The following is a 13,179-nucleotide window of genomic DNA, read 5'->3' as shown; positions in this document are numbered from 1 at the left end:
AGTCAGTCAGTCAGTCAGTCAGTCAGATAATTATGTGATATTTATAATATAATATATGGGGGCTAATTAAAGGTGTTTATGGGAATACTATATATGAATATTATAATAAATTACATACTTTTGCAATAAGGATAAAAAAACAACATGCAGCATACATACATTTGACATGGCTAATTAAACACATGAACATGAAAAATTGCAGATTACATATGCTTTTAGTAAATATTAGTGTGTTCATTAGATGGTAAATAATGCAGGTTTAACTTTTTGAAGAGCTCCAGATTTCCAGTAAATCTTACTGCAGTGAGTGAAAGGAAAGCAACAGATGGTTATATCTTATTGTGCGCAGGGCCCCGTTTCATTAATGGTCGCATCGCAAATCCAGCAAAGTCGCAAGTCGCAAGAAATGCGACCGAGTTTGCGACACAGCGCAATTTGCGTTTCATTAATCGCGTCGCAAAATAGAGCTTGCGACTTTTTCCTCTATCGATAATTTGCGATACGCAGTCTACGAAATGACGTCACAGCATCACTGCGAGTACCTGTTTGTTTACGCGCCATCTGTCAGATTTGACAGACGGACTTCTGCATAGAACTTCACAATGTCAGAAAGGAAGCAAAATTGGTCGTCGCGGGAGTTGGAAGAACTCGCTACTGGGCACACAAAACACAGCACCTTTTTAACTTCCAAGCACGGCCCAAGTTCTTCAGAGGCAGAGAAGAAAAGAGTTCTAAATGAAATTTTGTTGAGGTTTGTATTTTGTACAGTAGCTGCCACTTCAATGTGCGTAGATTTTTACCCCTTTAATACTAAGTTAGTGGATGCAATGCTGTCAATGATGAGTTTTATCTTTATGCATCTTGTTCAAATTATTACACATTTAAGTCAGCCCGGGTCATAAAAATGATTATATATCACGAGTAGAACGACATATGCCATCTAATCAATGTTATAACAGAGAATAACGTATATTACTGTATATTCAACTCTACAACATTTTTATATCAGTGTGAACAGTGTTGGCGGGAATGGGAGGACGATTGATGAAATGTCCAAGAAGTGGAAGGATTTGAAGGTATTATTTATATGTTGAACTGTCTTAGTAATTATATATAAGTATGTTTAAAATAACAATGATAAAATTATATCACTATTTATATAAGTTACATGACTCATGAGGTCAACCTACTCTTATGACAACTACAATGTATAGTGATATTGATCAATATTTCTAGCCCAAAACATTCATAAAAATTACTCAAAACAATTTTCCTGATGCATGTCATGCTTGTTTTTATATAAAATGCTAGAATTGTTCTACTCATCACAGAGTCGAACAAAGAAAAAGGAGCAGGGTCGCCTGAAAGCCCTGAGGAGTTCAGGATTGGGGGAGATACCAAAAACCCTTATCCTAACAGAGCTGGAGGAAAGGGTATGTTAACAAAATCATCGATAACATTTTGAGAAATATATATTGTTCGTGTGTTTATGTAAGTGTGTGCAAGGAGAGGGAAGGGTGGGTAATTTGTTATTTGCCTATAGTTAAAAAAGAACCATGTGTGTGTGTGTCGGAAGGGGGGGGGTCTTCTAATTTCAATATAGTTAAAAAATGACAGGCAGACATATGCAATCATTTTTTGTTATATTTCTAAAGATGTAAATTTCATTCTTATCTTTTACATTAAAGCTTAGGTGCAGTGAATGCTGTTTCTTTAATGTGTGTCACTCATTTCTGCTACAGGTCCTATCATGCATTCCAGCGGTATCTGTGACCGGTATTCAGACTGGAGTGGACACTAACAGATCATGTGAGTTGTAAAACACTCCCACTAAACAGCAACATGAAACATCTTTTAACTTAAATATTTAAATATTGAAATTATTCAATTGTCATTTGTTTCACTTAATAATGTCTTACTTATTATATCAAAAGCATTTTTTTTATATTGGTGTTGACATATAAATATATTTATTTTATCATTATATATCATTGTTTTGATTTGTGATAAGTGAAATGTAATGAGCCATTATGTATTACTTTTTAGTTTCCAAGTTCTTAGGAGTGGCCAATGAAGATGAGGTAGAAGGTATGTATTAACAATTGTATCATAATAAAAGATGAGGAAGAAGGATTTATAAACATGTTTTATTATAAAAGTATTTCCATAATGTTCAATACTTTATGGCAGTTAAAGCTACACTCTCACAGAATAACCATTTTTACAACTTTTTTCATTTTTTGTCTTGGAAAGAGTACATTTTTGCGTAAATATTTGCAATCCAATGATATAAGATTGGTGACAAAAGATCAGATTGTAGATTTTCATATTTCCGTTCGAAAATTAATGTTTTATGGTTTAAACCGTTTACTAACGGTTTAAGAAAAATGCATAAAACATTAAAAAATTAACTTAAATATAAAAACCTGCAATTTAATTTTGTCAGCAGTCGTAAATAACTGGTTTCCATGGATATTTGCAAAGATTGGCTCGTTCAAGGATGAAAAATTAGAAAAATAAGGACACATTAATGCAAGAGAACAAGGCACAGCAGGCACAAAAAGATAGTTTGATGATCATTTAAATTTCTATATAATAAACACAACCTAACAATGAGAGTGCAGCTTTTAATAGAATAATCAAAGGCCTCAAAATTTACTGTCAAATATCTAACTTTGTCAAGAGAAACAGTTCTTGTGCATTGTGCACTTCTAAAAAACAACAACAAATATTGCAGCCAGAGTTATGGTTCTTGTGGACTACACCATGACATCTTTCTGGATATGATGTTTTTAAAATGTATTATACTGCAAAAAAATTATGGACTTTGTAATATAAAAAGCCAACAATTAATATCAACAATTAATATCTATAGATTAAAAATACGCCAGCCAGAGTAATGGTTATTGTGCAGTCCACCACTTCCCCATCTGTGTAGGAAAATTCCAGTCAATGCATAAAAAAGTTCTGCTCCAGACAAGAAATAAGTATGAATAAAAAAAGAAAGGCCGATAAATTAAAAATTATGCAAACATGTGAATGGTTCTTGTGCACTGTTCTTATCCTTGATGTGATCTATTTGCATATGAAAACTTATGCAGTCTTATAATGAGAAGATTGTTTATGGATGATAGACAAAATTGAAAGGAATGTTCACACTATCTTGTAAAGCTATGGCAGCTGAATGTACTGTGCCCTTGTGGTTAGTCCGGGTCTTGTGGCCTCCTGATTTTGTTGAATGCCCTGGTCATCTGCACAAACAATAGCATCAGGAAGTGGCATATTGTTGTCAATACACAGATTGTGTAGTTTACAGCAGGCTAAAAAAACCCGACAGCTCTTTCCTGGTGAAAATGGCAGCACACCCCCCGATCTGTGTAGGCATCTGGAAAAAAATCAATTGTTATATAGCAAAAAAACACAACCATTAATACAGATGAATAGCTGAACAAACAAATATAAACATTTAAGTAAAAATTACTAGATGTGGTGATGCTGAATGTTGTATTCAAACCATTTGTATTTAAAGTTAATCGGGAAATACTCAAAAATATAGTCTTTGTACTATTCAAAAATAATTTAGATTTTTTTTAAGTGCATTGAAAAAACGGTATAGAGGGTTGTTTTTTCTAAAATCCCAAATTGCCCTTAACTTTTAATTGCCTAAAACTTTAACCTACGTCAATCAGGAGCCATCACTTGTATTTAGGATATGGAGTTATGTAACCTTATTGGGTGATGGTCCTGAACAATTATGTGAAGTATTAAGTCAATTAAATGAAGGGTATAGAAGTTATTAATAAATATCCCAACTTGCCTTAAAACTTGAACCTAAGTTTCATAGTCAATCAGAGGCCATAATTTGTATAAAAGATAATATAGAGTTATCTAACCTCATCATGTGATGGCACTGAACAACTGTGTGAATTATACAGTCAATTGAATGAAGGGTATTGGACTTATAAGTGAAAATCCTAACTTGCCCTAAAACTTTAACCGGACGCTGAAGCTGGGGCTAGTAGTATAGCCCACCTATTCTTCGAATAGTCGAGCTAAAAATGGCTTACCTAAATCTTGACTTCAAAACACCAAAAGCCCTCTCAACAACTTCTCTTGCAGTCTTGTGGCGTCTGTTGTACCTCTCCTCATTCTCATTTGATGGGTGCAGAATAGGAGTAATTAAATAACGCCTCAGCGGGTACCCACTGTCGCCTAGAAGTACAGCCTCCAAGTCTGCTTCTAGATAGTCCTACATGTAGATATAATACATTGCATATTGAAGTGAGAATAAATTAAATATGGGTGACACTCCATGTACATTGTAATATAAAATTTATATAAATTGACATTATTTCAAGCTTTTCTTACACAGCCATGATTTCTTTATATATATATATACAGGGCCTTTTATCGGTACCTTCCCTTATTCAATGAATTAAGACGAAAAAAGAGAATGAAAATAAACAGGGGCTTTCGAAGAGATAACAGGCCAGCTTTACAGTAGATACAATAATTGCAGTTGTTCATATACTTTATATAACAAGGCATATTAAAATAATATGCAAGACCTGTGTATGACATTGAAGTAAAATCACATTGTGAGACATGATTACTTCTTTAACCATGCATTGTTTATACCTTTAACACCGAATTGTCAAAAACACCAGCATCATGTGAGGAACCAGGCCACTTTGCCACTATGTCAATGAATCTGAAATTGCCAATAATTAAAACATTAACTAATACAAAGCCATTTTCTTCATTTAACATCATTGATTTAACAAAAAAATTCATTCAACAAGTTATGCTCCAGAAAAGTTATACTAATAATATATATAAACAAATAGGCAAGTATATCATTTAAATTATTTTGTTTTTGTTTTTTTGCATCTCAAGATTTATTTCATGTCAAAAGGAATAAGTCACCTACCTCAAGTCTGAGGAAGCCACTGCTTGGCAATTGATGGCATGAAACCCCTTACGGCATACGAATGACTCTTCATCTGCTGTTGGGGCCAGAATCGGTACTAAAGTACCATCAACAGCACCTACAATGTTTGGGAATTTACACTTCCTGTAGAAACCCCTCTTCACTGACATCTGGTCATCCCTCTGAACAGGAAACCTGCAAATTTTTGAGTGTTTCTTTTAAATATAAGCAAAGTATAACATTAACAGATATAGGTGTATAAGTAGTCATTCTAAAATGCCGTCCAGGCTTTTTTTTTAATGATGGTTAGCCTGGACGTCATTCATAACAAAATTCGTAAACATGTTCAAAATGCCGATCAGAATTTGGTCGCACATTTATTGAAATTATTCCAATTTAGTCTATTTAAACAAAAAAAGAACACTGTACCTGTTAAAAGTAATCCTTTTTACATCAATTGCACTATATATTATAAAATAATCACGTTCCGAATTGTTAAAACAACATACATTTTCAAACACCATCAAAATTCACCAAACACCATTGTTTTTGTTAACGAATGTAGCCGAGAATATCCAAATGCATTTTCTTTTCTCTGCTTAAGGTTACACATGACTATTAGTTACTTTAGTACAGCTTAGTACGAGCTGTAGTGTCATTGGCAGTAGTTTTGTTAAGGTAACATACTGTAAACCTGTAAATTATTCAAAAAACAATTAAGAATGAAGTGTTTACAAACATTTATTACTTTTGTTAGCATATTGGAACAAGGACATTTAGTTTTTGCAAAATGAATCAAATAGCAATATCATTAAGTTTGTGGAATGTTATCATGCAAAGTATGGGAAGAATTTTCATTTGCATGCATGGCATTTTTTTCAGTTCGTATCATTATTTTCTATTCTTGTAATTTACCCCTCATTTGCGCTCACTTGGATGTCTTTGAACTTTTGTATGCTTAATATTCCTTTGTTTGGTTTCTTTAAAGCATCCAGATTCTGACACACAACAAAAAACTTTTTTAAGTACTACTTGTCACAAACTTGTGGTAAGAGCAACCTCAGGTACCAACTGGTGATTGTACAGTCTCTCTCCTACCTACCTTTTTCCTACCAGTAGGCGAGTAAGTTTTCTGGTGTTACCCAGTGAACGACCATTTGTATGTATGTTGACAAAAACCTGCCATGACGGTTTGAAATTCTGCAATTATTTGGAGGTTTTTGATTGCCATCTTTTGACATAAAAACATTTCTACATTTCTTTCCCCTTTCCCACACGCACCTAGTCTCCCGTCTAAAAACGACCATACATTATAAATACTATATGTGTGCTTTTACTTTGTATGACAGAAATTAGAATACTGGGTAAAATTACCGGTTTGCCTTTATAAGCTTTGTTAAATTTTATAGCATCTCTTTGAACCGCTGGCGTGTTCACGTCACAAACTGGGCATATGACCTTCTATAAGATGACATTTTAAATGTAAAGTCGGCGAAGATTGCACAAGTGTCCCATAACAACCCGAGGCATATTCTAAGGGCATGAAGGCCAATTCTCACACAGAGTCCCGGCTTTGTCATATTTTAACCCCTTAAACACATAAGCATTACTTCTGTTTACCAATATAGTTCTTTAAAAAAACACACAACAATTCTAACTCTAGTTGTTTTCCTATAAGCTTTAAGCTTGACGATAAAACACACTCTAGTCGGGAAAAAAGCAAACAACAATGTTCTGTAATTATGTTTTTCTATCAATTCCTTTAAAAATAGTAATTTCCTGAAGATTCCCTTTAGTTGAGTTTTGTATAGGTTTTCTGATGTGAGGAATAAGGTATTTGTTAATATAAATATCATCATGAAACATCTGTTCTAGCGAAACTATATATATACACATAATAAATTGATAAGTCAGCAAAATCTCTGATTATTGTAAATTTGGATTGTCGTGTTGAAGTCAAATTTTGATTAATAGGTTACACAATAAAACATTTTGATTCACTTAGTGTAACAATGCCGTTGATATACATGTTTTTTTTTTAATATTTAGTCTTATTTTAAATACATGTGTATAATAGTATGCATTGTCCACATTGCCCATAGAATAGTTTGTAAATACATCTTGAATCCTGTATGTGACGATAAATGTTTTTCAAATTCATTAAGTACAAAAGTGTGGTAACTGATAATGATAGTGTTAGGGGAAGGTAATCCATACTAAAAATACTACTTCAGATTGAAACCTTAAAGTATAGTTGTGTGTAACCTTTTTTCTTTTTGGCAGTAAGAAAGCTCCTGTCAACTGAAATCAGGTATTTAAATTACTTTTTTGAAGAAATAGCTTGTGAATTTACAAAATGGATATTGTTATTGATAAGAATTAATGTATTTATTGGCAGTCTTAAGCAACAGAATACAAATGAAGACCATTTCATTTCATAGACAGTTTTTACATGTTTACGAATTTTGTTATGAATGACGTTCCAGGCTAACCATCATTAAAAAAAAAAGCCTGGACGGCATTTTAGAATGACTAGGTGTATAAGATGAATGGATATAGGTGTCAGTAAACAATGATTGTTTTATCACTGTAACTCTGAAACAAAAGGTATGAGCATTGAATTTGACAATATCAACAATTCAAAAATACTTATTTCATTACTATTCACAGTCTAGCAAAAATATTGTGAACAAAGTTGTTATTGGGTTATTACAAGATTGCATTGTATTATTACATACACAGTCCATCATGTAGTACCAAGATGAGACCCACTTGTCGAACATGGTAAAAATCTATAAAAATTGTATTGCTTAAGCCGTGCACCAATTCTGGTCGTCTTTGTCATAAGCAAGTATGCTTACATCAGCCTTTAGTGGACAATTACATCACTATGTTATGCACTCACACCATGCTATCCTAAATGGCATTTGATTTTCTGTAGAGAATTGATATAATATCAATATGTTAATTATGAACAGAAAGGTGAATGAGTGATGTTACTTGATATTGTCAACGTTGTTGATTACAGCATCGACTAGTCCAAATAATTGTACGTTGACGGATTTTTTTTAGATTTTTGATATGGCAAATCCTTCACGTACAAATTGTTTAGTATCAAAAGTGGGTAGTTGTTCCGATCAGGATTCCGGGTTAAAGCATATAGCGTCTATAAAATATCATAAAAACAAGAAATATTACCAGATAATGTTATTTTATATTTAGTTCCGTACACAAAAAATAAATATCCAACTTCTAATTATGAGTTTGACGGCTTTTCTTCATTTCATTCTGTCAAAACATAACGATATATACATGAAGGGCACCTGCAAGGCTTCAGGGCACAGTTTTAAATCGCTCGGAACATTTCGGCCATGGCCGAGTTGTTACGATTGTATAACGAGGTCTATCTCGAAGCTTTGTCGGAGGAGGCCGAGTTATTACGATTGTATCGAGTTGTTCCCCTTCGCATAATTGTTGTTTGTGTCAGTCAACTTTCGTTTTATTGGAAAGGTAAACAACTTGTTTTTATGCATTAAATGCTTGTTTAGTGCAAAATAACATTTCACTTACATGGTAAATTATGAATATTACTCTTTATGATCAATTTCAACAATAAAATACTTCACTTAAAACAATTTCAATATTTTTAAAACACCCCCGTTTTTTGCACATTCCCGTTTAGACGTTAGGGATTGGAAGAATCCCGTATAACACGTCTATTATTTTAGACTAAGCATCGACAAATCCATGGATAATTCTGCAGACACTCGATCTGCTCACTCCGTGTGTGTCAGCAACCTCCGAAAAAAAGGCACCTTTTGCCAGGCACCGAAGACCAACAAGAACCTGAAATAATTTCTCAATGTTAATATGAGAATAACACGCAAACATTTACATTCAGAGTATTCACTGGGGTTAATTCAAGAACCATGTATTCTCTTAAATGATGATGAAATGATAAAGTTTTACTTGAATCTCCGGCTTACTCTACATTGTACATGACACCTATAGGCTATAGGCACCCATTTCATAACACCTAATATACCTCCAATGATATGACAGAAGCATATTTGGTTTTCATGTTGAGTACTGTTAAGACTAAACACTTCCTACCACTTTTCAAATAGAACAGATATGTCAACATTAAAAATGACAACTGGGTCTGACAGATTGTGATGTCCAATATCCATAGAATTGTCCATTTACATACAATTTAGCGAATTAAACAGCAAATGACGAGATAATTCAATAAAGGGGCTGTATATCTACATTATGAATGCCCAAACTATCAGAAAGAAACGTATCTAAGATGGAAAACTTAGCTGCATTTATCCCAAACGTATTTGCATTTTGCTCAGTGACGGTGAAGGTCAACCGGATGTTGATTTCATACATACCTATGTACACCGTATTTCCCGTTCGATTTCGTACCGACTAGTACATTAAATAATGATGTAAAGTACATTTGACTCTTACTTGAGTGTCGGGAGGAATAGTATGTCCACCGCGATAGGTCTTTTCCAAAGTCTGGCCGACTGTTTCAAGCAAATTTTGAAACAACACCCGATCCAAACGGTAACGGGAAACAAAATCAAGATCCCGTACCACTATCGATGAAATGCGAGCATTAAAAACTCGCCTTATGGGCACTTTTCTTCGACGACAACGTCGTTGTTGGAAAATAACCGCAACTGCGTCGGCCATTTTTGCGTCTTAAAGTCAAGTTGCGACTGGTAGTACGACGTCGCAAAAAAAGCACCGATATTTGCGACCAGCAGGTGCTCTTTGCGACGTCGCAATTTTGATGAAACGCATTTTGCGATGCGATCGGCAAATTTGCGACGTCGCAGTCTAATTTTGCGATGCGACCATTAATGAAACGGGGCCCTGGGGTTCGTGCGTAAACAACAGCCTTTCTTCAAAACAATTATATTCTGAATGATATATGTCTATGAATATCTCTTTTTGATTCCTGAAATTATCCAGAGTAACCCGATAACAAACTTCAGGGGCGTAACGTGACCGAAATCAGACCGACTGTGGTGAGGCTGGCAAGATTCGTCCCACTTTTGTGTTTAGAGGGAGGATTTTGACACAATACGCTATAAATTAAGGCTTCCTGTGAGTTTTCTAAACCGATCAAAGAAATTTGTATATCAAACCTTCCCTGATCACTACATGTTCACGGTAAGAAGGGTAAATTAAAACTGGGTGAATGTTTTTCCCAGGGGAATGTTGACAAAATATTGTCTTAATTGTGACTTCTAGTGGATATAAGAAAAACATTAAAAGACATAAATATTCTCTTTTCTGGTGATTTGTATGACGTCGAGTTTGGTGTGTAAACACGCGGGTCTCGACGGATACATGTAAACTCACCAAAAAAGACGTGCTGCAGGTCACCAGAAAAGCATCCTATCTTTATGTTTCATTTATTTTATACCCTACTATTAATTCTTTTTTTATTTTCCGATTTCAATTTGATTTTAATTTACCGCTATCTGTCAAATGTCTTAATATGAAATGGCTTGCGCGTATGAATATATTAGGTACTTTTGTGTATTGAAGTCAAGGGACTCCATCGAAACAAGTCAAAATTGACAGAATCCACTTAACTGAACAAAGTAATAGGAGATTGCTTATGCGAAAACAAAGTCACAGCAGAAACACCCCAAACATAAACGATGCTTTTTTACGAGTACAAACAAATCGTCTGTAGACTATTTTAAGTGAATATTCGCTTGAGTTTTTGACTATCATTATATGCAGAACTAAGGCAAGTCCGTCGGTCAATTGCTATTACTATCGATGACGCGAATTTGCCTTCTTTTTCTGTATTTGCGAGCTGCTCATCGTTACATTATAAATTATAATCTTCGAATACGCAAACAACTAGTTTTCTAGATAGATCGGAAGTGTTGTCTGTTTCGTGCTTACCCTCATGTTTCTTCGAGTACAATGTCCCTGAATATTTTACTCGCTACTGGTGGTTTAAAATTAGGTAATGCAATGTATCTAAGACTTACCAGTTATTTTTGTCACGCTTTTTAGCGACGCGAAAGTAGTTCCTCGACTAGCATAATACAGAATCAGAAAAACGACGGTTTCAGTGCGGCCTGCTGTATTTTCACTGTTGGATATGGAAAAGGAAATTAATAGGCATATAGTAAATCGCATTATTATCGTCGTGTTTTCGTATTTTCGCTTTTTTGTTATGACTTTGTCGCGTTTTCGTGGTCGTAGCATCGCGATTTCACGTTTTCATCATCAAAATATCGAGTATCGCTTTCAGATTAACACATTAACATTTGATGGTCTTAACGGAATTCCGTATCCCTGAGGTCTGCGTAAACAAATACGTAAACGTCGTTTATATAACATTTTTATTGTTTTATATGATGATAAGATACCTAAGCAAGTGATATGTATGTTTAATCCAGACTAAACATATCGTCGAGCTTTAATGCATATTCAAAATAGTTCAAAAGGTTCAATGCAATTTACTTGGACATTATAAAGTCTTTCGGGTGCAATGATCAAATTTAAATGAATTTTTAAAAAGGCTGATGTTGTAGGCGTTAAGAGTGCTTCCATTATCTCTAATGATTATTAAACGTTTTAATCAATATTATTCCGCATAAAATGAATTTAAGGTTGCATAATTCACTGCATCAGACATTGATGAAAATAATAAATATATAAATACGATTTTTAAACGCTCATCAATAAAATAATTGCAGATTAGTTTGGCACGTCAAAGCACTTCCACGTAATGTTTGTAATAAAAACATATCATATTGACATCAAAAAGGAATTAAGACGAGTTAGCGTATTGACTGGAAATAAAATTAACCTCACATTATGTACTGTATGGTATTCTTGAGGACTTCTTGAGGGTAATGTCTTTGAAGTGTTCATCCCTTTGAGAAATAATTTAATGTAATATGCATACAAAACAGGTATTTAAAATAGTGTTTTTTTAAACGAAACTGAATTACTAAGGAATTTAGAGAAAACAAAACAAAAGGCCAAAACTTTACAAAGTAGTTTTATCCTCGTACTGGTAGAGCATGTCTCTATCAAACCATTGGAAACATTTTTTTTCAAATGCTGAAGAAAATAATACACTAAAAAAGTAAAGATGTTATAGAACATTTGACTTTGAAAAATAACCCTTTACAGGTATATACAGTTTTAAATTATCCGTTTGACTTTATAAAGTAATAACATAGAAAAAATCGGCTAATTGATGTATTGATAATTTGATTTAAAATCCAATGTTAAGGTATATGTACGTATTCTGGCAATAGTAAATATGACAATGAAACAACCGTATTTCACATTGTATAAGTAGTTCAAACCACAGGCAGTGGATTAAACAATTTTGACATAAAGACTAGACTTGATGTTCGAATTTAATAGTTTAAGTAGTATGATAAAATATAAATTATTTGAAATGCTATTTGTAAAACAAACGTTTTGAAGAACCCAGGTACTAAATGCAGTATTGTTTATTTTTTCCCGATTTATTCCGATTTAATGTGTCTCTTAGCGCTCACCAAATGTTTGATTTGTTTAATTTGCAAGCATCCTTACAGGTTCCAAAATATCAGAATAGTAGGATAATATTTGCCCCTGTTTTTCAATTGATCTTGGTTTAAGATAGGCTTGTAATATGAAATTTAACACTTTAGTTCTTGTTTTTATTAGTTTTAAGACGGAATATTGACTTAAGCTCTCCATCCGATTACCGGTAGGAATTTCCACAATCGGTGTTATGTATACGCTTTGTAAAAATAAATGTATCCCCTTGTGTTGCCAATGTGATATTCGCGGACTATATATGACATCAAACCTTTTCATCGTGCTTATAAAATAAATTGTAATTGTAATGCACTTCCAGTCATTAAAAGATGAAGAGGCAGTCTCAACCGTACTCCTTGTGTGCCCTGGCATCAATGATTCGGTAGTTTATCTTCATATTGTTATGATCGGGTGATTCATAACATGACGAATTACAAAACTACAAAGCGCATGTCATCTGCCTAAACCTGACACTGATTTACAACTGAAGTATTGAATATCGTCCAATCAACGTTTCAGTATTTTCCGGCTTTTTTGTCCTGATTGCCCCGCTTGCAAGCTGACTAGTTTACGATTCGTTTTTATGCAGGTTTTAGTATTTCCGAAAAGAAAGTTGATGTTTAATGCATGCTTTCCATCAATATTCAATGTGCATTCATAAATAT

The 13,179-nt window shown here is 33.8% G+C and overlaps 3 protein-coding genes across 3 annotated transcripts; 1 reads left to right on the top strand and 2 right to left on the bottom strand.

The window, feature by feature from the left end:
* Positions 1 to 358: 358 nt before the first annotated feature.
* Positions 359 to 2,787, top strand: LOC128216581 (myb-related transcription factor, partner of profilin-like). The gene is made up of 6 exons (XM_052923193.1): positions 359 to 751; positions 1,010 to 1,076; positions 1,332 to 1,433; positions 1,743 to 1,809; positions 2,047 to 2,088; positions 2,738 to 2,787. Exons 1-6 carry the CDS (start codon positions 603 to 605, stop codon positions 2,785 to 2,787), a joined length of 477 nt encoding a protein of 158 aa, XP_052779153.1. The 5' UTR covers positions 359 to 602.
* On the bottom strand, positions 2,134 to 5,128 carry LOC128241483 (putative nuclease HARBI1). Its single transcript, XM_052958443.1, has 4 exons — positions 4,931 to 5,128; positions 4,639 to 4,711; positions 4,068 to 4,249; positions 2,134 to 3,385 (listed from the first exon to the last, which is right to left on the bottom strand). The coding sequence occupies exons 1-4, from the start codon at positions 5,098 to 5,100 to the stop codon at positions 3,172 to 3,174; spliced, it is 639 nt and encodes a 212-aa protein (XP_052814403.1). The 5' UTR covers positions 5,101 to 5,128; the 3' UTR covers positions 2,134 to 3,171.
* Positions 5,129 to 8,659: 3,531 nt separating this feature from the next.
* On the bottom strand, positions 8,660 to 9,804 carry LOC128216573 (uncharacterized). Its single transcript, XM_052923181.1, has 2 exons — positions 9,407 to 9,804; positions 8,660 to 8,776 (listed from the first exon to the last, which is right to left on the bottom strand). The coding sequence occupies exons 1-2, from the start codon at positions 9,632 to 9,634 to the stop codon at positions 8,660 to 8,662; spliced, it is 345 nt and encodes a 114-aa protein (XP_052779141.1). The 5' UTR covers positions 9,635 to 9,804.
* Between the last annotated feature and the right edge of the window lie 3,375 nt (positions 9,805 to 13,179).

This window comes from Mya arenaria, chromosome 2, assembly GCF_026914265.1.
Source record: "Mya arenaria isolate MELC-2E11 chromosome 2, ASM2691426v1".
Lineage (NCBI taxonomy): Eukaryota > Metazoa > Mollusca > Bivalvia > Myida > Myidae > Mya > Mya arenaria.
This window is presented reverse-complemented; position numbering and strand designations above follow the sequence as displayed.